Source organism: Liolophura sinensis, chromosome 1 (assembly GCF_032854445.1).
Source record: "Liolophura sinensis isolate JHLJ2023 chromosome 1, CUHK_Ljap_v2, whole genome shotgun sequence".
Lineage (NCBI taxonomy): Eukaryota > Metazoa > Mollusca > Polyplacophora > Chitonida > Chitonidae > Liolophura > Liolophura sinensis.
Window position 1 is genome coordinate 74,225,445 of NC_088295.1, and position 21,662 is coordinate 74,247,106.

The 21,662-nt window shown below is 38.9% G+C and overlaps 1 protein-coding gene across 1 annotated transcript in view; it reads left to right on the forward strand.

The window, feature by feature from the left end:
• Positions 1–19,441, forward strand: part of LOC135474448 (homeobox protein Hox-A3a-like) — a 29,569-nt gene extending 10,128 nt beyond the window's left edge. Inside the window, 3 exon segments of the mRNA XM_064754179.1 lie at positions 12,774–13,060; positions 13,062–13,383; positions 16,812–19,441. Of these exon segments, the coding sequence (XP_064610249.1) occupies positions 12,887–13,060; positions 13,062–13,383; positions 16,812–17,797 (1,482 nt within the window). The 5' untranslated portion in view covers positions 12,774–12,886 and the 3' untranslated portion in view covers positions 17,798–19,441.
• Positions 19,442–21,662: the final 2,221 nt, after the last annotated feature.

Consider the following 21,662-nt stretch of genomic DNA (forward strand, 5'->3'; position numbering starts at 1 on the left):
ATTTTGTTTTCTGTATATATTAAACGCCATTGGCATACACTGAATTTTCTTAACAGCTAACTATTTAAAATTCCAAAATAGCTTAATTTTGTTTTCGTAGCTTGAATGAATCATTCCTCGTTTTACCGGCTGCTATGAAAATCAGTGGGATACATCTGCCGACCTCTGACCAGTAGAGAGGATCGGGATGTTTGAACAGAATTCCAGGCCTGATCGATAATCTCCTTTATTCTGCGAGAGTTCGACAGAATTCCTTCATATAAGCGGACCTTTTAATCAGGCAAGCCGCTGGTCCAATTAGGACTGGGCTCGGCTAAGTAAGATCTGGTATAAAATATCTCCGGGCCTGTGATATTAATGTTTGGTCAGTGTTGTGCGTGATACCCTTCAGAAATCAATACTTACTACTACCAGTAAACAAACCCTAACCATTGCCAGCTGTAGCATATCCGAGGCGTGTCTGATCGCCCCTGCTACAGATCCATCGCGGGAGATTGAAAATATTTATAGAGAATGTCTAACGTAGTGGAGCGGCTAGTTGAGGTTTTATGATCATTCTGAAGCTAACAGAGGAGCTGTAGGCGAGTCGTAAAAGGCATAATGTCCTAGGTACAAGGGGATTGTCAAATATTACACAAGGTATATCAGGTATGTACGTTTATGGTTCATGATCATTATGTTATATCGCCTGGTGGAATTCTACACCGGCATCATTTTATACAAGCTGTTTTCTTTGTAAATAGACGAAGAAAATGTCAGTAAGATAAGTATACAAATTTTATCTACCTTTCTGGTAGTTTGGAAAAAGTTTCCGGACACCACTTGCAAAGGTCCAACCTTCATTTCAAGTACCTCCGGCTATCTAGCATCGTCCCGTTTTGACCAGTCATGTAATGAATCGTGTTCAGTACCTCGTATAACGTCTCACCCTTAGCACTTACCCCCAGCCATTGTCAACCTATGACATACAACCAGGTTCAAACGCCCCACACTTCATTTTATTGCCGACAATACAACATGTCGTTTGCTTTGTGTATCCTAAGTATAAATGGTCAACATATTTGTCCCGCTGCGAGAACATGTTTTAGAGCACTACGTCCATGGAGGCGGAGCAGAACACGGCACATATATGACCATGTTAATGAAAGTCATGGTACTAAACTAGTGAAATTTAGAAAAGTATTCAGATTGGGCCTAATCCAGTATGTAATGTACGAAATTACCTGTGCATGAAAAAAAAACTTTCAGGGAAAACCATCGTAGTTTTAGCAGTAATATTGTGTTTTCTAGTCGTTTCTAGCTGTAGTAACAGATTCATGATTCACCATGGAACTTCGGAAAAATTTGAATGACTGTGAAATAATTTCAACACAAAAGACCAAACTGTCAATTAATATTTTGAAACAATTTATACTGAGTTTTAAAGAATACTTATTTTTATTTTGCCACACATTTTAACCCTTTTCCGTAAATGTTGTATTACATCTTAAATTCTGTATAATATTTCTGTTTTTGTAAGTACAGATAACGCATACTTCGAAGATAAACCGCCTATGAAATGTGTAGGCCGTATTTCTTTTGCTACATCTTGACTGACGTCTTTTATTTGTAAGTTTATTACATAATTAATCTTATGTAAAGATGTATAATTTATTATGCGGACAGCTATCTCACGTCCATCTTCAGATAGTCTTCTGCCCTTTATACATAACCACCCAGTATGTCCATGCGCTTGTGATGTCTACATGCGATGTGATAAAGTTTGCAAAATACATGATTAAGTAACATTAAAGATATGTAGTAAATTAAATTTAATAAAGCGGGGTAGTGAACTATTTAGCAGGGGTCGCTGACTGAATGTGCAGGAATTACGCTGGAGGGTGACTTGTTTTTATTATCACTTAAGCAAGAAGTTAGGCAAGAAATTATCTTTGAATCAATTATACGCACAGTTAACATTTATTTCAATTTTACAAGATTTTTAAGCGTGAAAGGGAACAAGTTAAGCCTTTAATTAGTTGGGTACAGCCTGGACCAGTTCCCGGTGTGTGCGTAAAATCAAAATCAATAATATTTATTGCCTAATTTAAAGGGTTAGAATTTGTTGTCTAAAGTAAATATGAACAGATATATCTGGCTCTTGCACTGAATAAGGTTTCTAACTAGAAATGGCCTCGCTGGACGTAACATATATAGTTTCTACTTAATCAGTCAACTTTGCCCAGCACAATTAGTGTGAAAATCAACAAATTCGGTTTTGCGGTGACGTCACAGTTACAAAAGAAATGGTTATTTGGCCTTTCGACATCAGTTGCTGTCAATCTCTGCTCTGGGTCATTCTATACCCACCTTGCGTAAAATATCAGCAGACAAACTATTTGCTGTTGCTCGTATTCTCGCGGTCTGCCTTCCATTTGCCTGACTACAGAGCTGGGCTCATACCTTGAAGCAAGTCGTGTCCGGTCTAGCAGACATAAGTAAAGCATTTCGTGACTGGAAGGATAGATGAGGGGGCACTCATCTACCGCTACACTCTAAAGCCTCGCTATGAAATGTCACGGAAGCTGCATTAATATATCAGCTACACACCAGGTATGTTCAACGTGATGGCTGAAGGAAATTGATCTTACCTATTGGTAGTCTACAGGTAACGGTATATCCATATGTATCGATGTCCTAGCGTATCATTGATTCGATCAGAAGCCTTATACATCTCTGGTCCACTAGTCCTGACTTGTAGTGCCCACCTTTTCCGACGTTTTTACAAGCTTTGACGAAAACCGAGTGGATGATGGTATACCCATGCTTCTGTGTAATAGGTAATTGGGTAATGATACATAGTACTGGTTGCCGAGATCAACCCTATAGAAAACCCATGATTACTTCTCTACCGTGCTAACCGCTTAACCCCATCTGTCCAAAACGACATAATCATTTGTGCTACTCGCCGCAAATTCCTCTGATGTGCGTATTTGGCCGAATGGGTGAAAATATGGGAGTTAGAGGAGGCGACCGCCCAGCTTGGCCGCCCATTTACCGTCTTTAGAAGAAGGATGGCTGTGGGGTTATCAACTGACAATGGGCCTCTTTGTGAGCCGTCATTATTTTGGCCATGAAAATGATGCCTAATGGTCCTACAGCCATTAAGCAGTACATATTTACAAGGGTTAGGAACACCTCTCACTGTCGTCTTGTGACAATTGCCCTCAAAATCCTACCCTGCAGGTATATTTATCGGTAGTCATCAAACTTACCGACAAGAGGAATTCATTCCTGATCTTTCTTCAGATGATATAGATATATGTATCTGGATATACCACGGTCCTGAGTCCTGAGCTTTGCTTCGTTACATTCAGACGGAGGTTGCATTGTGTTAGGCTATGGGTTCTCACCGTCAGCTATTCTGTATGTCATGTTTTATTTATTGGTCAGATGTAACTTGTAAAGGTGTAGCTGTGCGTGGCGTACTCCCGGGGCCGCTAGCTTACACGCTTTGTTCTCCCTACAACTCATCAATTATCTCACAAACTATAGTCACGTGGTCGTGTGTGATTAATTCCCATGTCGTTCTCTCATTTAGTCTTCATGTGAACGAAAACGCATTTGTTTAACCCAAAATAAACCTTTAGTTTGTTCAAATTAACTTTTCGGAAATTGCAGTGGGGTTGAGTGTATGATTAATCTAAAATGTCTGAAATTTTTAGCGATTCTTTTTCCTTCTGCGCCCCTCCAAACCAATGCCATTTGTTTTGTGCAGGTATATTTATCCACTTAAAAATTTGAGCCGACGTACTTTTATTAAGGGATGTAACTCTTTTGTAAGAAAACGCTGCTTTTTGGACAGAACTAACAGTCGTAAATACAGGCTATGATCCGGCTGATTGAGAGGCTCGTACATTAAGTGGCCATATTGCCTGCCCGTGTGCCTTCTGCCGGCTGTATCATTGTCACCAGAGGTAAACGGTTTTTGTTGGGGGACAGGATCTGCTGCTAGACCCCCGGGATATAGTATCGCGTCGGGGTTTTGTAGATGTCTCCGTGTCGGACAGATATGACGGATTGCCTGTTCCTGCCGAGACTCGACGCTTTCTATACTTTCGGGGTATTTTCTGACTAGGCTCATCCATAACGACACCTGAGGACGCCGTATATCATCAACTGTCGCTTATTCTTTTGAATTCCCCGTGAACAATCGGCTTTACTGGGCGTGTGGGAGCCCTTGCCCTGCCCGTGTGGACACCACAGGACGCATATGTGTAGCTCGACGCCATTATAGTCAGTCGATGACAATTTGCACACCTTTCAGGTAAATGTGGAATGAAACGTGTCTGGCATCCCGCTTGCTTCTGCGACGCTTTTCAGGCTCAGCTTCAAACTAATAGAAGGCCGGCGTTTTAAATAGGAAAGTCAGTGTGCGAATTAAGTGACAAATAAACCTGGCACTAATCTGAATTGAACAAAGTTAGTGGAATGACACATGAGATGAAATTTGTGAACTGGAATAATTAAACGTGTTTATTTTTCTTTCCCTTGGATTTGTTTCAGAAATAGAGGAAAATCATTCTTAATGAACTTACTTTTATAAAATAAATTATATGTTACTATTTTATCAGCTGTAGTCAGTATCACAAGTTGTTTATTTCTGATATGAAAGCATGACAAGGCTAGACTAAATTGACAACTACACAGATAAGGTTTATTGCAGCATCAAATTCTCTACAGCCAGTCTCCGGTTATGCACATTCAAGGCCTTGAAAATTCCATTATACATACCTTTCCACATTTACATGTGTTTGTGCCCTGATTAGTTTTTATTGTGGATGATCTGATTTACTTGAGGTTTTAATTGCCCATTACATGGAATTAGCATACAAAATAGATCGAACACGATGTTCATTGACTGTATCTGTCATAAAACTCGCATAAAACTAACCCATAGTCAGATTTTATGACCTTCTGTATGGTTTATGGCTACCGAAGCTTTGTGTAGACGCCTGAGTGGCCTGCTATATCAATGCTGAATCAAGGCATATGTATCACACATATCGTTGTATACACAGGTGGGTAGTAGCTCATGGATCAAAGCATTCGTTGTAATAGGTAAAGTATCCTTATTTGCATGATTTTCCATGCTCACCATTTAAGCTTATCTGTTTTAGCAAATGGATTCACTGTCCACAGAAGTTGCTAGTCTGGTAAATACCGTCAGCAATGATTATGTGGTGGGTTTTATTTTCCCCTCATATATGCTGAGACACTTTGCCCAATATTGTTGGTAATAAATATATAAAACCCATTACTATACAAATGGGAATCGTGCTAGTTTATGGACAACAATGATGGATACTGCTATATTTGATAGTTTACAGTTTTATTCTCTGTTTAGAGCAGATTCGTTTCAGTTGATAGTTCACAGGTTTACACTCTGTTTAAAATAGATTCAGAGGTCAGCATCTTTAATTATTGGGGTTTTTTTGTAAAGCTGATATGACATTTGCTTGAAGGCTTGCTTCAGGAGGCTGTCGAACGAAGCGGTGAGGCGGGGTTTCGTATCTTATATCTTACACTTATACCACCTTTGATTTGGTAGATGTGTTTACACACTGTTCACTTGGCCGTGTCGGGTAATGGATAGCTGGTCTGGTACAGAGTGTGCCCTGGTTTGTGGCATACAATAGTAAACATGGCTACCTAAGGCACAGTTAGTAAATCTGACATTTATAGCTATTTGGCAGTCCAAACCCTCGTAAATCTGTCTTTGCTTATCATTCAGCATATACTGGCCTCAATCCCGGCACGAGCCCACACTTACCTGCAATTTTTGCCACACCTTGAGACGCTATTATTTAAGATCGAGCTGCATAAATGGGTTCAGGTAGAAAGGCACATGCATTTTAAAAGTTTACATGCGCGGGTTCTATCCTTGTTTGTAAAACCCGAAATACATATCCCTACCATTTTGTGTTTTCTCTCTCCCACCCTGCAATAATTGACTATAATAACAACACTGTGAACTATGGCTTAAACTTATGTGTCAAGCCTATACAATTTAGGTAGCTGATTTTACTTTTCGTGTATTAGCAGGTCTTACATTTGCATATATAACTACGATTTCTGCTTGTGTTATTGTTGTATTTCTAAATATACTTGCAAGACCAGTGCTTGTATATTTCTGAAGATATTTTTTTCAGTTAGATTGAGTCTCCATTTAAAGTCGTAGTGCCAGCTGTCATCGTGTCAACCCTTAACTTATCGTCTCTGAAACGCCGGTATTTTTTCTCGAGACGGGGCCATTTAAAGTGTTTTATTCAGCGGTATTCCGACAACAAAACCCTTTACATGATATAGAGGATGGCCCCTTGAGAGCAGCGACGTTGGTGACATTGTGGACGGGCTTGTCCGCGCCGCCTTTATCGCATCACACTGTCAAAATTTAATTTTTCTCCTTACCACACTACACAAAAATTCAAATGAAGAAAAGGGAACGGTGACAAGTCCTGCTGACGATTCCGAGTACTTCGGGCTAACGCGGACTAATCTATACTTTATGAATGCATATTTAGCAGAGGAGCAATTTTTCATAAATTGGGATTTGTTCTGAACGTCTATCTTACGATTTTACAGCTGGCGTATTATATTTGCACATGAATTTGAAATCTGCCAAACAATGCTATCCATTCGCGCCTGACTTTCCTCGCCTTTCCTGCTCCTTCTAACCTCTAACCCCTGGTCAACAGCGCTTATAATTTTAACACTTCATGAAATTCGACTGCAGCGCGACTCGACAGCTGGAATGCCCTCTATAGAGAATCGAGAAGTTAAGTTTGAAATTGAAACCGAACAAGTATAGAAAATTCCCGCCGACGTGAAATGGCGACCACAGGACCAGAAAGGGGGCTAATTTTGATAGATTAGAGCCCTGTCGTCGAAGACAGTACCGCTCTATCATTTTTATACCTTTTTTTCTTAGAATGGACTAAAAGTCATGCTGTATGGGAGGGAAAGGGGGAGGGGGTAGGTGGTTGCATACAATAATTATTATACAGAGAAGCTCACAAACAAGCGTCGCGCATAAGGCCATATCTTATGAATGTTTAATTCAGTACTTACAGCACACATGGTACTGGAAACTGAATTTATCACTCGTCTTTGTGTACATTCATGCATGTATGTATGTATCTTACAGTACAAAGCATAGAGATAACTAGCCTCATTATGCTCATATCATAAGCATGTATACATATAAGTGTGGTTTATGAAGGGACCATCTGTCGGTTCGTTTTAGGCTTGTGTCAGGGTGACGCGCTTACTCCAGCAGTATATACTGGCCTGTTTATTTCGGTAGGAGCTCGCCCATAACGTCTGGGCGCCGTGTCTATAATGACTTGTAATCGTTATTCCAGAATACCCAGACCTCATACGACGATAGGCGTTGAAATTTTGCTACCACATTGTATGTGCTAAAATTACCTAGCCATACGCAACACATAAAAATTACCATCACAATCCTATACCGTTTCTGTAAACGGTGCCGTGAACGGACAAAAACCAAGACGATTGCGAACTGAGTTTGTCGGCTGCTTTGAAGCCTTAGTACGCATTTTTTGGTTAGTTACATTTTTTATACATTTACTGCAAGTTTTTCTTGCACCTGAAAATTATGTCTGATTTTACGTTATTATTAAGTTTTCGTTCCTATATGAGCGTCTTTCTAGGAAGAGAATATAGAGTAATAAAATCCGGAGACACGAGCTAGTGAAGGCTGGAGTTGAAAGCACAATAATTCGATTAGTTTTTTCTCCTGCTGCCCCTTCGATCGTTCGGGATTCCTTTATTTTTTCTCAATACAAATAAGGTCTTAATTTCCTGGGGAATTTTTTTAAATCATCCGGTCGTACTATTATGTTTAGAGAGGCGTGCGAGCTATTGACGGGAGAACGGCGATCAGCGGAAGGGACTGATTCGAGAGTTTTTATTGGTTCTCGCATGCACGAGATTCACCAAGACATCGTTGTATAATAGTCATCGAGGCAAACGAAATGCAGAAAATTTGCAATTCCATGTCGTGCATAGACGGCAATATTAATGGCCGGCTACAGTGATCTTTTGACCTAATCAGCTAGGTGTATGAATCACTTCACTGGTAACCGCATCACACAGAGATGGGCCTGCTCCTTCTAAATTTATTCTATTACGTCTTGGAATTGTTCATTTAGTATTCTGTAGTTTTCAAATAAATAAATAAATAAATCAACAAATACATAAATAAATCAACAAATACATAAATAAAATTCAGACTCTTACAAAAGCATTATGCCAATAAGTATTTCTGTGCATATATAAATATTCATCAAATGACGAGATCCAACGGAAATTCCCATTCACATGCATAGAATAAACAGTAGAACGTTTTCGAAAATTTTCTAAAAGCATTTCTAACCCCGCTGTGGATGCAGGAAAGCTTGGAACATGTAGCTAATGTATTCATATTGCTTTGAACTAAAATAAATATCTTTGGCTTTATAAGCTAGCCTCTACATCATGAACCAACACTCTATCGTATTTCCATTTCTGAATGTTTTTGTATAGAATATACAGTTTTTAGTACATTTAAACCACAAATTCTGTGTGCTTAAATGTCCTGAAATGTCCACATTTAGCACACCTTTTGTCAGCTGAAATGTCCACCTTTAGCACACCTTTTGCCGCCTGTAACAGAAAATACCCTAGGGAAAACCTTTTTAATTTAACCACATTCAAGTGCAAAATTTCTAACCATTGAGGAGAATGTATAATTTATTTATATATCTTTGTTAGTAAAATAAGTTGTGCAACAAATATTGATCAGTGTACGCGTCATTGAGTGTATGCATAAAAACTCTATGATCAATAGAAATATACTGGTAAATAGACCTTAGTAAACCACGCATATCTGGAAATCCATTCAATCTTTGGAGAATAGACTCGACAATACTGAGCATTTTAAAATATACCATCACTTTCATGTGGTATTAGCAGTGTAAACATAAATGTTAACTCTGGATTTGTTAGACTTAACAGAGTAATATCACATTATCCCGTCTGTAAACTACAAATTCCCTGGTCCACCGATGTGTTTAACATGCTCAGTTTTAAGCCGCTTGCATGAGACTGTCTAGTGAAATGAATACAACAGCTTCAACCCTCCTATTCAGCTAATCCAATAATAAAGCTCTGTCCTGCAGCAAAGAGCACCACGACAGCCCATTAGTCAATTTGGCTGGTCAGCACCCGACCAATTTAACCGATGGTCATTTTCTTAGCCTCTGCGCGGGTCAGTGGCCAGCGAAGACTATGGTTTTGTTACCAATTGTCTTCGCGGAAGCTTTGTTTTGCCCTTGAAGTCAAGCTACCATTGTTGCAGGGAATTATCGAGTACAATGGTCAACCCTTGTGGTGTTCCGCCGGGAGCCCACGCCGTCCCTTGCCTGCTTGGGAAGACCTATGCCGGACAATGTCTGAGAAACTGACCGGCCAGGCCCCGGGGTCTTTTAGCTACTTTGTCAACTTTCACGTTCTGATATCAACAACATCTGAGAAAAGTCAGTCCGCTTTGGTAAAAACAAGGTACTAGTATCGGTTAGACCTTTCATTGGGTATCAGACGGACACAGCTTGATCCCTGGATGGCGTTTGTTGTCAACCCCACCTTTTATGTAGACTATAGCACCCTGGCCGGCGTTAAGCCCGTACGAATTCTCTCCCCTCGAGCGTTTGGTGTACCCCATCCTTCGTCATTGTCCGAAGTTAACTGCAAAGGACAACAAAGACACACGCACTTAGGCAAGGACCATGGGAGCAATTGAACTGCAGAAAAGAGCATTGGGAATAAAAGCAGGTTGACTTTGCTAATCCGGAGATTAGATCTAAAGTGATTACGTCAGTGGTTGTATGTGTAGAAAAGGGATTACTCGTTACGGTGGCTTATTTTTGACCCAGACTTTTATAAAACTCATCGTCGTTGTCAGAGTGGCCATTGTAGCGTTAGTAGTCCGTTTTTGACCCCATGGATACTGTCCACTCGACTGGCCACTTCAGTATATCTGGCGTTACCACTACTATGAGATTTTTTAGATAATAAAATTATCCGTGAAATGATATCTTAAGAGATCACCTGGCTACCTGGGGTGAAAAGTATGTGGTGGTTGAATTCTCAAGTGTGGAAGTAAGACACAACACACAGGAAATTCAATTAAGCCGCAAATATTTTCATTTGTCGAAGTATGTGTATCTGTGACGCGATGGTGGCATGATTTAGGGACCGGCTGTTGACTGACTTAAGCTAACAACCAGAAAAGCATTGGTCAGTGGCATAAGCTCTTGTCAGAAAACTGTACTTTGATGCTTGTGTTATTGACGTGGACAGAAGGCAGTTAGCTATATATTGGTGTATCAAGCATTCTCACATTTCAGAAAGTGCAGTTAGCTTATTATAACCACGTCAGTGCCTAGAAAATGTCCAATACCTCTCTACACAAAATGATGAAATATGTCCGTGATGTTATACTGGTTTGTACTCGTTTAGCTTTGTTCTAGAACTTGATGAATATCACAGAATAAGTTTTGTGTTCTTGTAAATACATTAAAATCCATCATAGTATCTCGAAAGATTTTGAAATGTTTTTTTTTTTTTTTTTTTTACCTGATGAATGGCTGCATTAAAGAAATAAAAATGACGAGAGTTTGTGTATTCTGCCCTCCCCGGTTATGGAATACACTGAGTATAAACGCTTGCATTTATCCCACAATCGAAGGAGTTAAAATTGACTAAATAATTAATGTCTGATTTATATCTCTAATGATAAAACAAGATTTAATTTAAGAGATATGTCTATCTGTTCAGTTTTTTAAAACCTTTGAGAACCAGTATTTTTCTCTAATATTCACTATTTTCTAACTGGCGCTGTAGACATGCGGCTGTTACCAACATATTTCCTTACAAAAATTAACATTATATAAAATTCCTTTAATGTTAATTTTAGTAACTGTTTAAAAATGCTGTTTATTACATTCGGGCCTAAAATACTCTCTTTGAAATTTAGAGTCAGTTTTTTTCTTTAGCTTAATACTTATACAAATCCAAGCAGAGTTCATATAAACTGGGTGCATTCAATCGTGATCAAGGAAAGCTGTTTTACAGTTTTAGCTTCCTTTTCTTACTTTAATACTCTTCATGTTCGTAAATAAATAATTATCCTATATCATACACAGAAAGATGCTTATATTTTATAATATATGTATAATTGTAAGCATTGTTTTAATGCATTAAATTTTTCACCATTTACATAGGCATTTAGACATTATTTATTCGCCTTGATTATTTGTTCAATCTGCGTCTTTCTTGTTAGTGCAAAATGTTAGTGAATTTTACAACACATTTACTGGTGTAAAACTATAAAAACAATTTCCGCTTTATGCATTCTTGTCAGTGAATTAAAGCCGATATTTTAATTTTGTTTCTCTTTAATATGTCGAATTTTATTGGTTTTATTTTTCTAAGTATACCATATATATATATTTTTATAAAGCTAATGTATATATATATATTTATAATAATTTAGGAAAAAATAAAAATAACAAAATAATATCTTAAATTAGAGAGAGAGAAAAAATTTTCGCATTATTCTTTTGGCTTTACATGTAATAAATTTGCAAAAAGCGCAAATGCCCGCAGCGCACCATAAATTTTCCGTCCTTGAATATTTTCATCACTATATCTGCCGACTGTATATCGGATTATGAGGTATCCCAGGGTTTTGAATCCCAGTTTATGCTGCAGAGTAGGTACTTGTGGTGTGAGAGTCAACAATACCTCTCATCTGTTCTAAAGCCGGATACCCACACGGGACAACATGGCATATTCTTCTAACTACACAGCCGTATGATTTCACGGCATACTATGATATCTATTCATGCTTCGGTGAGGAATTTATAAAACAATTAAGATAAATTTTATGGCCTGGTAAATCCTATATACACAACCATACTCCCATGGATGCAATAAAAGCAGGTCGTTCATCCAAACTTACCTCATTCAATCCATCCAGTAAAGACGATTCTACTCGCCTTTAACAGGATTGTAAACATTCCACAGGACGAAACGCATAAACTTCTCAATTTCTGTAAGTTGATATTTTTTCCCACTTGCCAAGTCCGAGTCGTGATCTGGTAAAAGTTTTCGCGAATCTCGTGACACCTTTGTAAAAATGGCTTAGGCTGGAAAAAAGCTAAAAGGTGTCAAATATGGCAGTCCTTGTTTCGTTACAGCTTAAGAGGCGGCTTGTACCTGTGACCTCTTGTCTTCTCTACTCCAGAATGGGTATATTCGGCTGGGAGATTTTCTTTTGCAGATGTGGGTAATTTAAAAGTCATTTTTCAGATTGTAGCCGATATGTTGGAAATCAGATTTGCTCTTACATACAGGCTGTTCCAACGTTAATGTGTTTTTAGCTAGGCACGGAAAAGAAAGGCTCCATTGAGCTTGCCAGCACGGTTCAGATACGCCTTTATTCGACCGTTAACTGGTCTATTCATATTTACAATTCCTTAATGCACCTTACGCAAGCCAAGACACTAATGACACCCCTAATGAGTATTTGGGGATACCGAAACGAATATTCGTCAATTCAAAAGCAATCTGAGTGAGCTGTGTGTTACTTCAAACAATGAATTCACTTTGCTTACAGTCACAAACAATTTTAACTTGTCTCTTTCTCTCTCCCTTCTATCTTATAGCGCCTCAAGCGACACTCCCAGACCTTAGCCGCCTGTCGCCTTTTTGGATTGGCCCGCCGAATCGTCACGTGACAGTCGCTCACGGGGCGAGAGTTCAATGAAGTAAAATAACTATGTCAAGCCAAGAAGTAACTGAATTAAATTTCGGAAATAGAGACATGCAGAAATCATATTACGAACCAGCTCAGACTTTTCCTGGATATTACGGCCATGAAAACGGGTATGGATATGATTTAAGTGGCCCCATGGGCGTCTCGTACCCACCTCAAGATCCCAGTCCTTCGAACCCCCCCGGGAGCGGACTGTTACCGACCCTCCTGTTATCTTCAGCAATCCCACGGTCACATGAATGGAGGGGAAAATATCGGACCAGGCTCGGAATATTCCAATCCATACAGCAGCCTAAATGTTCCTGTGAACCCGTGTATGCAGCCCCTGACAGTGGTTACCTGCAGTGTGTCGGCCGGTCCCCCAGCCCCGGCTCACCAACAAGTGCAGCACCCTTCCTCGTCTCTCCTGTCCAAACCCTCACAGGAAATCTACCCTTGGATGAGAGAATCCCGTCAGAACCCCACCAAACGTCAGAGTCAAGTCAGCGATCAGGCGACAGGTAAGTTGATAACGGATCACTTCTAACTTCACATATATTTCTTTCAGCGAGGTTTTATGTCTATTTAGACCACGTGGGCTCGAAGTGATGAATGGGGTCGCTAGGAGGGAGGCAGAGCCCCTAAGTAATGCTAATATCGGCCATTAGCCCATTAATGATCACGCCGGTTACAGTAACATCGTTTGTTGAAAAATGACAGAAAACTTGCGCTGGCGACACCCTAGCAGCCATTTGGATTGTTACAGCCTGATGTTTATGGGTATTTCATTGTTCGCCTTGTGATACTCCCTAAGGAAGACCATTAAAAATATCGGAGCCCATAAATGTTCAAGTAACTATGGGTCATGGCAAAGAGGTTTGTATAGACCGTCCCGGGGCTAACTCCGAAGACATCCTCTACTGTAATCAATTATGTAGTTCAGTCTAGAAATGCCACTTGGTTCAAAGACAACGTCACTTAAGGGACAACCAATAGCCAGTTGAATAATTATTTCGTAGTTCAGAATTGTCCTGTTAGGGTTAGAAATATAAAACAGAGGAAAAAAAGGGTAAAACATAGATACATTTCTTTTACTTTTTTGTCATATGCTTACATGTGGAATTAGTCTTTGTCGAATTACACACAACTCACAAAAAAACGAACACAAATTCCAGACTGGCATCTTGAAAGTTTGTATTTCTGTGGTACAGGCACAGATGATTAAACGTTCTTAATGACGGCAACAAGTGGTTTTAGCAAAACGTGATTTTCATCCCAAATTATTAAATGTAATAAGTTTTAGGATTTATTGCAGGATGACTTTTTTGTGGCCTATTCGTGCATGAAGTGTATACACTAAATGATCACAAGTAGTCATGTTCTTCTTATATAATTTTTAGCCAGTGTTTTCGCCTTTGCTTACCTGTTGGCCGTCTATGCAGCCGTCCAGTTTTTCGCATAGATTTAATACATAACTTTGACATTAATCTCAACACATAGTTGCCATTAAGGGGTTGATTGGCGCATCCTTGCAATTTTTGGCCTAGAATATCCATGCGGTTTATTGATTTAATGCCATATTATTGTCTATTTAATATGCAGCAATCAATCACATAAGTAATTAAAAAACCGATTTGTTTCTGATATGATGGTCGATAAAAATTACTACGTCACAAATGTTATGAGAACACCCCGTCATTTATCACGTGCGATGGTATCAGACGTGTTGACGAGTTGTCGGAAATTTACATAAGTTGATTGATAGCCACCTGTGTGTGTTAATTTCACTTTAGCTCAACACGTGGTAAAATTCAGTTAATTCCATTCCATTTATTGCTGTCCAGTCATAAGGTATCGTTTAATCTTTACCTCTTCCAATTAAGTTACATTTCTAGGATTTTCATTATGTGCACTTGCACTCCAATTCATAGATAATAAATAAGAGATAATCTTTCGAAAATCAGAAAAATATTATCAGAGCAAGTAAATTCATTATGAGCAAGTAACCGCAGCCAATTAGCCTTCGTGTGATAAGTTCTTCGACGACATGGTGATGGTTTTCATTAACATTATTTTTGTCATTCTAACAATTTGTAGAATCTACAAAAAAGAGAAGCTTTAAATCAACACTCTGTCACATTTTAGAGAAAGGCTATGAAAAACTATTTTGTTTTTATTTCAAAGGACAACATTAAATCATACATGTATACATTAGAACATGCAGGACACAAAGGTACACAAAGGACTTGAAGCGTGCTAAAATGATTTGACTTGTAGGGAATTCAAGGCTTAACTGAATAATCTTTTAATTAGTTCAGTTGTATGATTCTTAGATTTCACTTTCTCTTTTCAAGTATTGTATTTTGAGACTTCTTCCGTTTTGTCCCAAGTATGTTATTGTTTGATGTGCATGGATGTAATTCACGCATAATAACAAGGAAGAATCAGGCGTTTTGTTTGTTGCAAAAATTTGTGAATGTAGACAGTTGATTGACCACTTGATAACCTGTCGTCACATTTACTTTAATCAATTCCTGTCTGACATGGGAACCTGACCACGAGCGAAGGAGGGGGAAGGCCCTCCCGCTCTCTCAGGCAAACATTCCTGCCCTACCCCCAAGCATATCTCCGTCAGTGATAATTTCCACCAAACATTCCCATTGCGAACATCTTGTTGTCATTTGTTCGTTTCCCTTATCCTCGTGAATTTCCGCTTCCAATGTCTTTGTTTCCTGGCATTCCCCATTCAAACTTTTCCAGGCCTTTCAACTTTACCCGTTCTGCCATCACTTTACAACTTACCATGAGCGCCACTGATAAAAAAACTCCACTCTCTTCAAAGAGAAAATATTTCTATGCATTTTCTATATTTAATTGGCGCTTAGAAGACTTGCTCCAGGGGTCAACTTTTATGTGTAACTATTACCCGATTGCAGTCAGTTTTACTCGTGTGTTATGGAGGAACCTTCCTGGTGACGTAGCCCTGCAAACTCCGGGTAGATTTATAAAAAGGGGAAAAGAGCAGTTTAGGAATGCTGCTGATTAGTGTATCTACTGAGCCGGCTGTCAGCAATAGTATTTATGTTATGGCGAAAACAGACGGAAAACGAATTAAGGGACATTTCTAGGTCTAGCTGTCCATTTTGACGAAGTGTCAAGAAGGGAAAACATATTTAACCAGCCGCTCTGCAAAGCCACCCAAACTCTTAGCCTAGATTTTGTATCACTTAGCCCTGCTATACTTCCATTTGCATAACAGTCCAATCATTTTGTTCAAAACCAAAGCCAAAACCCTACAGAAAGATTACTGATTGTTCAGTGAGAATAGTAAGAAATTGTTGGTAAGATTTGAGAATTTTCCAACTTACCTGGCGATTTTATTTTTTAATTGTGATTTCTAAAACCGGGCCATTAGTCAAAATAGATCGTTGTGTCAGTTCGAGTGTCCAAAAAAAAAGATATCATAAACATATTTGTTCATGTATAGGTGTTTAAAAAAATAAACTTATCTTCGTGTCACCCTAAGACGTGGAATTAATGAGAAAAACACGATGGTTGTGTGGGTGCGTCTAGTTTTGGACTCAGTTTTGTTTCCAAGTGAAGGCATTCTCCGGATAGCCTGAGGAGACTGGATAGTCCAGTTTGACTTTGCATACCTCATTGTGAGGATTCGGTATCAATTCCTCTGACAAAGTATTACAAAAACTTAGGTATTTTTTTTTGCAGTGATTGGCAGACAATGATGTTTGGGAGAAATTTATCACTTCTGGACGTCTGGCGGTTTGAAGTTCCTTGTACTTTGCAAGACTTTGCTTGTTTCGATTCTTAGCCTTACTGAAGTCAAACATTTAGACGAATTTTGTCTCGAATGTTGTATTTAGGCGTCAATTTGAATACCATACTTTTCTGAAGTTTTCCAACATACTCTACCTGTTGTTGTTTTTTACAGTTGATCCAGACCCTCCCTCCAAGCGAGCCCGAACTGCTTACACAAGCGCACAACTAGTCGAACTGGAAAAAGAGTTTCATTTTAATAGGTACCTCTGTCGGCCTCGGCGTATCGAAATGGCGGCTCTGTTGAGCCTTACGGAAAGGCAAATAAAAATATGGTTCCAGAATCGAAGGATGAAGTTCAAAAAAGAGCAAAAGGGAAAAGGAGACACTGATAAACTCTCCCCACTGAGCATAGACCTCGACAATCACCAAGAGCAACCACTTTCCATGACGTCACATTCACAGCCAGGAACGATGACGTCACGCCTGAAATCCCAGTCGAACGGGGACAGTGGTTTACAGGAAGTTAACATGAATTTAAATGGAAATATAAATCTGACGTCAAATGGACAATTAAGTATACATGAAATACAGGACTTGAGCTCGTCCGATGATTCTGTAGGGGACATGAATTCACCTGTCCAGCAGCAGCATCAGCAGTCCCACCAAGCTGCTCACGAAAATCAGCTGCCATCTCAGCAGCATCCAAACTTCCAGCAGCGGCCAGGTTCGCAGTTTCCGTCTGTGAACTCCCCGCCAGTAACCCACCCATCCATCAGGCAACAACAGGCCTTAACAACAACCACGTCGCCATTTGCCGACAGCCACCCACAGACCGTCAACAGCGTGCCGAGTACGTCAATGGCGACGTGCCCAACAACGGCTTACAGCGGTCACAATATGGCGGACAGCATGCTTTCCAGAACCAGTCCCCAAGGTTATATGCAAAACTCGCAGCCTGTTGTCTCTCCCAAACAACACATGACGCTTCCATCCCATCCGTTGAGCGACTCGTCCACATATAACGATGTTATTGGAATGAACACTAATTCACTGACACTTGGAGACAATATACCCCGCTACTTTGGCACACATATGCCTGGTTTCCACCATTACTCTCAAGGACATTACAACTATGCTCCAAAGTTAACCCATTTGTAGCCGACGTTTCCTCTATAGTGAACCCAAGTGTAGCTTGTCTAGTCCAAGATTCAGCCCCAAGACTTTGTTAGCTTTCCTCTACATCATAAGTGTCACGCTAGAATAAGATTTTTGAGAAGATTTGAAAAAAAAATGCGAGTTGTTGTGCTTAGGTGACGTTTAAGTAAATGAAACTGTATTGACCTAAAACATTACTCATTGCCCAAATATCAACGGGCAAGAATGGCCAGAAAGGCCAGTGATACTATCATTTGTAATTAAAACTGATTTGGAGTTATCCACACAACATCTACTTTTACTCGAATGTCACTTACAGTAATAAGTTTGACAGCTTCGGTAGAAATGTATAGGTTGAAAAGAGACAAGCAGTTAGTCATTCTATTGTGGTAACATGTGGTACTACAAATCAACGAGGAAACGTCCGAGCAAACATGACCTCGACATATGTCTTAATTAATACACACTGCATTTTATGCAACAACATTGAGTGGAGTGTCACAAAGTTTCAGATGGTTTTTACAACAATGTTGTTTAAAACATTATTTGCCAAAGATGTATTACTTAGGAACAATGAAACACAAATTTGTATCATTGAAAATTTTAAATGTTAGAGAGGTTGTGTGAAGTCGGAATTGTGAGAAAGATAGTGTGCAGGGTTGATGCTATAGGCATATTTGAGGGTCCGAGTGCAAGCTTAATGGGGATATGTGAAATACTGTATGTTAGAGGGTTAGTGTGCAGATTAATATTGGACATTCAACACTTAAGGCAGTTAGTATGTATGTTTAATGGTAGATATGGCAGTATTTGTAAGCATATTTAATATTAGACATGTCTAAGTGGTCAGGTTTGGTATCCACCATGCTATTGTGCTTGTGACAGAAAAATACAGGATCACAAACAAAATAAGTATTGAACACCAGGAGTGATACAAGGCACCGGAAGGCGCTGTTCAGGAAAATATGGCATTAATAATATTATGGTGATTTTTATGACTTCGTTGTGTTAAGATTCCACATGTAGTAATCGGATATTACCAGGGTACATTGTTTTTAATGTTATTTCATCTGTTTGTTGTCTTGAAGTGTTGATTGGCAGGCTTGCGTGTCTGTTTGCTGGGGGGCAGGTGAAGTGGGAATGGCACTGTGGCTCGGGTGTGATTTCCGGCAGCCTTAGACCGCCACCTGCGCACAGACACGCCAATGAGGCCAAGCTCCGTGCTCACTCACTGCGCATGCTCCCCTAACTTATGCCAAAGATTCTAAGCAATATTTCCTTCATCTGTTTTAGGTTATTTCTTTGTTAGTTTGTTTTGTAAATAAACCATATGTGTGAGTGTGATTTTTAAGTATTTGTTATAACAGAGCGCCAGCAAGAATGACTTTGCAGACGAAGGCAAATGTAAACTATAGATTGTCAATGAATGTAGATTTAATAGTGAAATAAACTCGATGATATCAAAATACATTGAAGCAATAGTTTGCCATGCAAGGAATATATTTTATAGACAACATATTGAGTGTCGAATGGCCAGGTTAACAATTGTAATCAAGGTCAATGCAATGGTGTTCTAAACATGGAATAATGAAATTATCATATCTCCAAATGAAACCAGCTGTTGTTATTTCTCTTTTTTTCTATTATTCATCCACAGTGGCCAAGTCTTTGTTAGTTTCCATGGACATCATACATGGTATTTCCAATATTTATTTGTTTATTTGATTTGAGTTTAACGCCGTACTCAAGAATATTTCACTTATACGACGGCCGCCGTATTTCCAATAGTTCCATTAACAAAAAGCTATATCGTTCAATATGTTACTCACTTGGAATGAGCTCAACCAACATCACTTTCTTCTCCGTACCTGTTTGCAAATAGATATTCCGGAAACATATTTCTATTCATCTGTTTTTCTCCCTTTTAACAATACACACGTTCAACCCTGAAACAAACTTGTGTACGAAACCCCTTAAGTGAGACGCCTTCTTATGTTTAGGTTAAACCCCAAGCACTCACTCACTCTTATGTTTAGATCAAGTTCTAAAATGTTTCCTCGTTTCCAAGTTGTAACAAGTGGCATCCATTTGTGGCATGATGTCACCATGATGCAGTACGGGTTTGTTTCTTGTCTACCCACTGAAAACACACAATATAAGGCCTATATACAAAGACTCGTTTCAGATGTTACCTACTGTTCATTTAACGACAACATCTCTGTTTCTAACTGTCATTTTGATGCTATCTTTGTTAAACATGCTGCCAAAGACATCAGATGTGACACTTTATCCTGACACAGTAGGCCGACACGGGCTTGTCATCACCATCGCCATATTCCATCATCTTTATTAAAACTTTAGCATTAATCGTGTCATTACACACTGAACAGTGGTCAGAATTTCCCGCATTACTCTACTCAAAGTGGTTGATTCGTCTGTTTGTTTAATATTTAATCTCTGTTTTCAAATAACTGTGTGATTGGGAACATTTAATAGATCCACGCATAAGTTTCACATAAAACACAAGTAGTGTAACCCCGAAAAACGACAGCTTCATTATGACTCAATATTTCAACATTTTATTTTGTCATCAACAGGAGTAATATGAAATGGACAGCAACAACATATATAGGGCTCTGAAGTGTAAGCTGAAGATATCTAAATACACACTTATCAGTAAAATGCCCCATCAGGCATTTGTGACATCATTCTATAGATACCTTTTATATGTCAGTCCTATCACTGGTCCGACATTTTGTTTAAGGGGGCCCTATGTATTCGTTGACCTAACCTGATCAATGGGTTAAAGGCATGAACTTGTGTTATTCCGCCAGCACCGTTCTGTACAAATCCTTAATTAATCCCTGTACTGGTCCTGCTGTGAAAACTTGGTGTAACGTATCATGTAACATATTTCCCATTATTTTCTTTAGTGTTTACTAAGCCAGGTTAAATGATCTTATTTTGTTTTATTTCTACTTGTATCTGTCACCATATGTCCTGATACTCTGTCTAGACCATTGATATTATGTTGTTCTTGCTTATCTAATCTTACGTATACTGTATTACACAAGTACTCTATGTTTTCATTTTACTGATAAATGTGTATTTAGATATGTTAAGCCCACACTTCCTAGCCCTATATATATATATATATATATATATATATATATATATATATATATATATATATATATATATATATATATATATATATACAAAAGACAGAATACAATGCTGAAATATTGAGTCATGATGAATCTTTCGTCTATCGGAGTTACACTACTTTTGTATCGGCGTGATTGAAACAGATTCTTTTTTATCAGTTACCCTAACTAAACGATCAACTACCTTCCACACAGACATTCCTGGATGCTTGACTGAAATTTGTGCATTTGAAAATTTATATTTTAGAACCTTCCATGCGCACCCTGTGAAGAATTTGTGAACTTGAAAAGTAGTTACTTTTTTGAAGCAAGCTAGCTCAAGTATTTTGAGGTATACAACTCCTGTGAGGAGTCATTCCTGTGGCATGCGCAAGTAACAATCGACAAGACACTGAGCTGTTCAGGTTCTACAGTTGTAGATATCTATGTGTGATATTCAAAGCAACGTGTTCCAAAGTGTCAAGACGCAAATAATGGAAGGGATCAAATAATGACGTGTTCTCTATAATGTAGTTGCAAATATGGGTTTAATTATGAGAAAAATGTGATTATTATATATACTAAAATAAGTTGTCTTTTCTAAAATGACTCTAAAAGTGAAGCCTTAGTCTGGATCACAGTGTCACAGTCCGCGGGGCTCGACGCCAATGCTTGATTACAGAACAGTCAGAGTAATCTCCCCTATTACGTAAAGTCTTTGT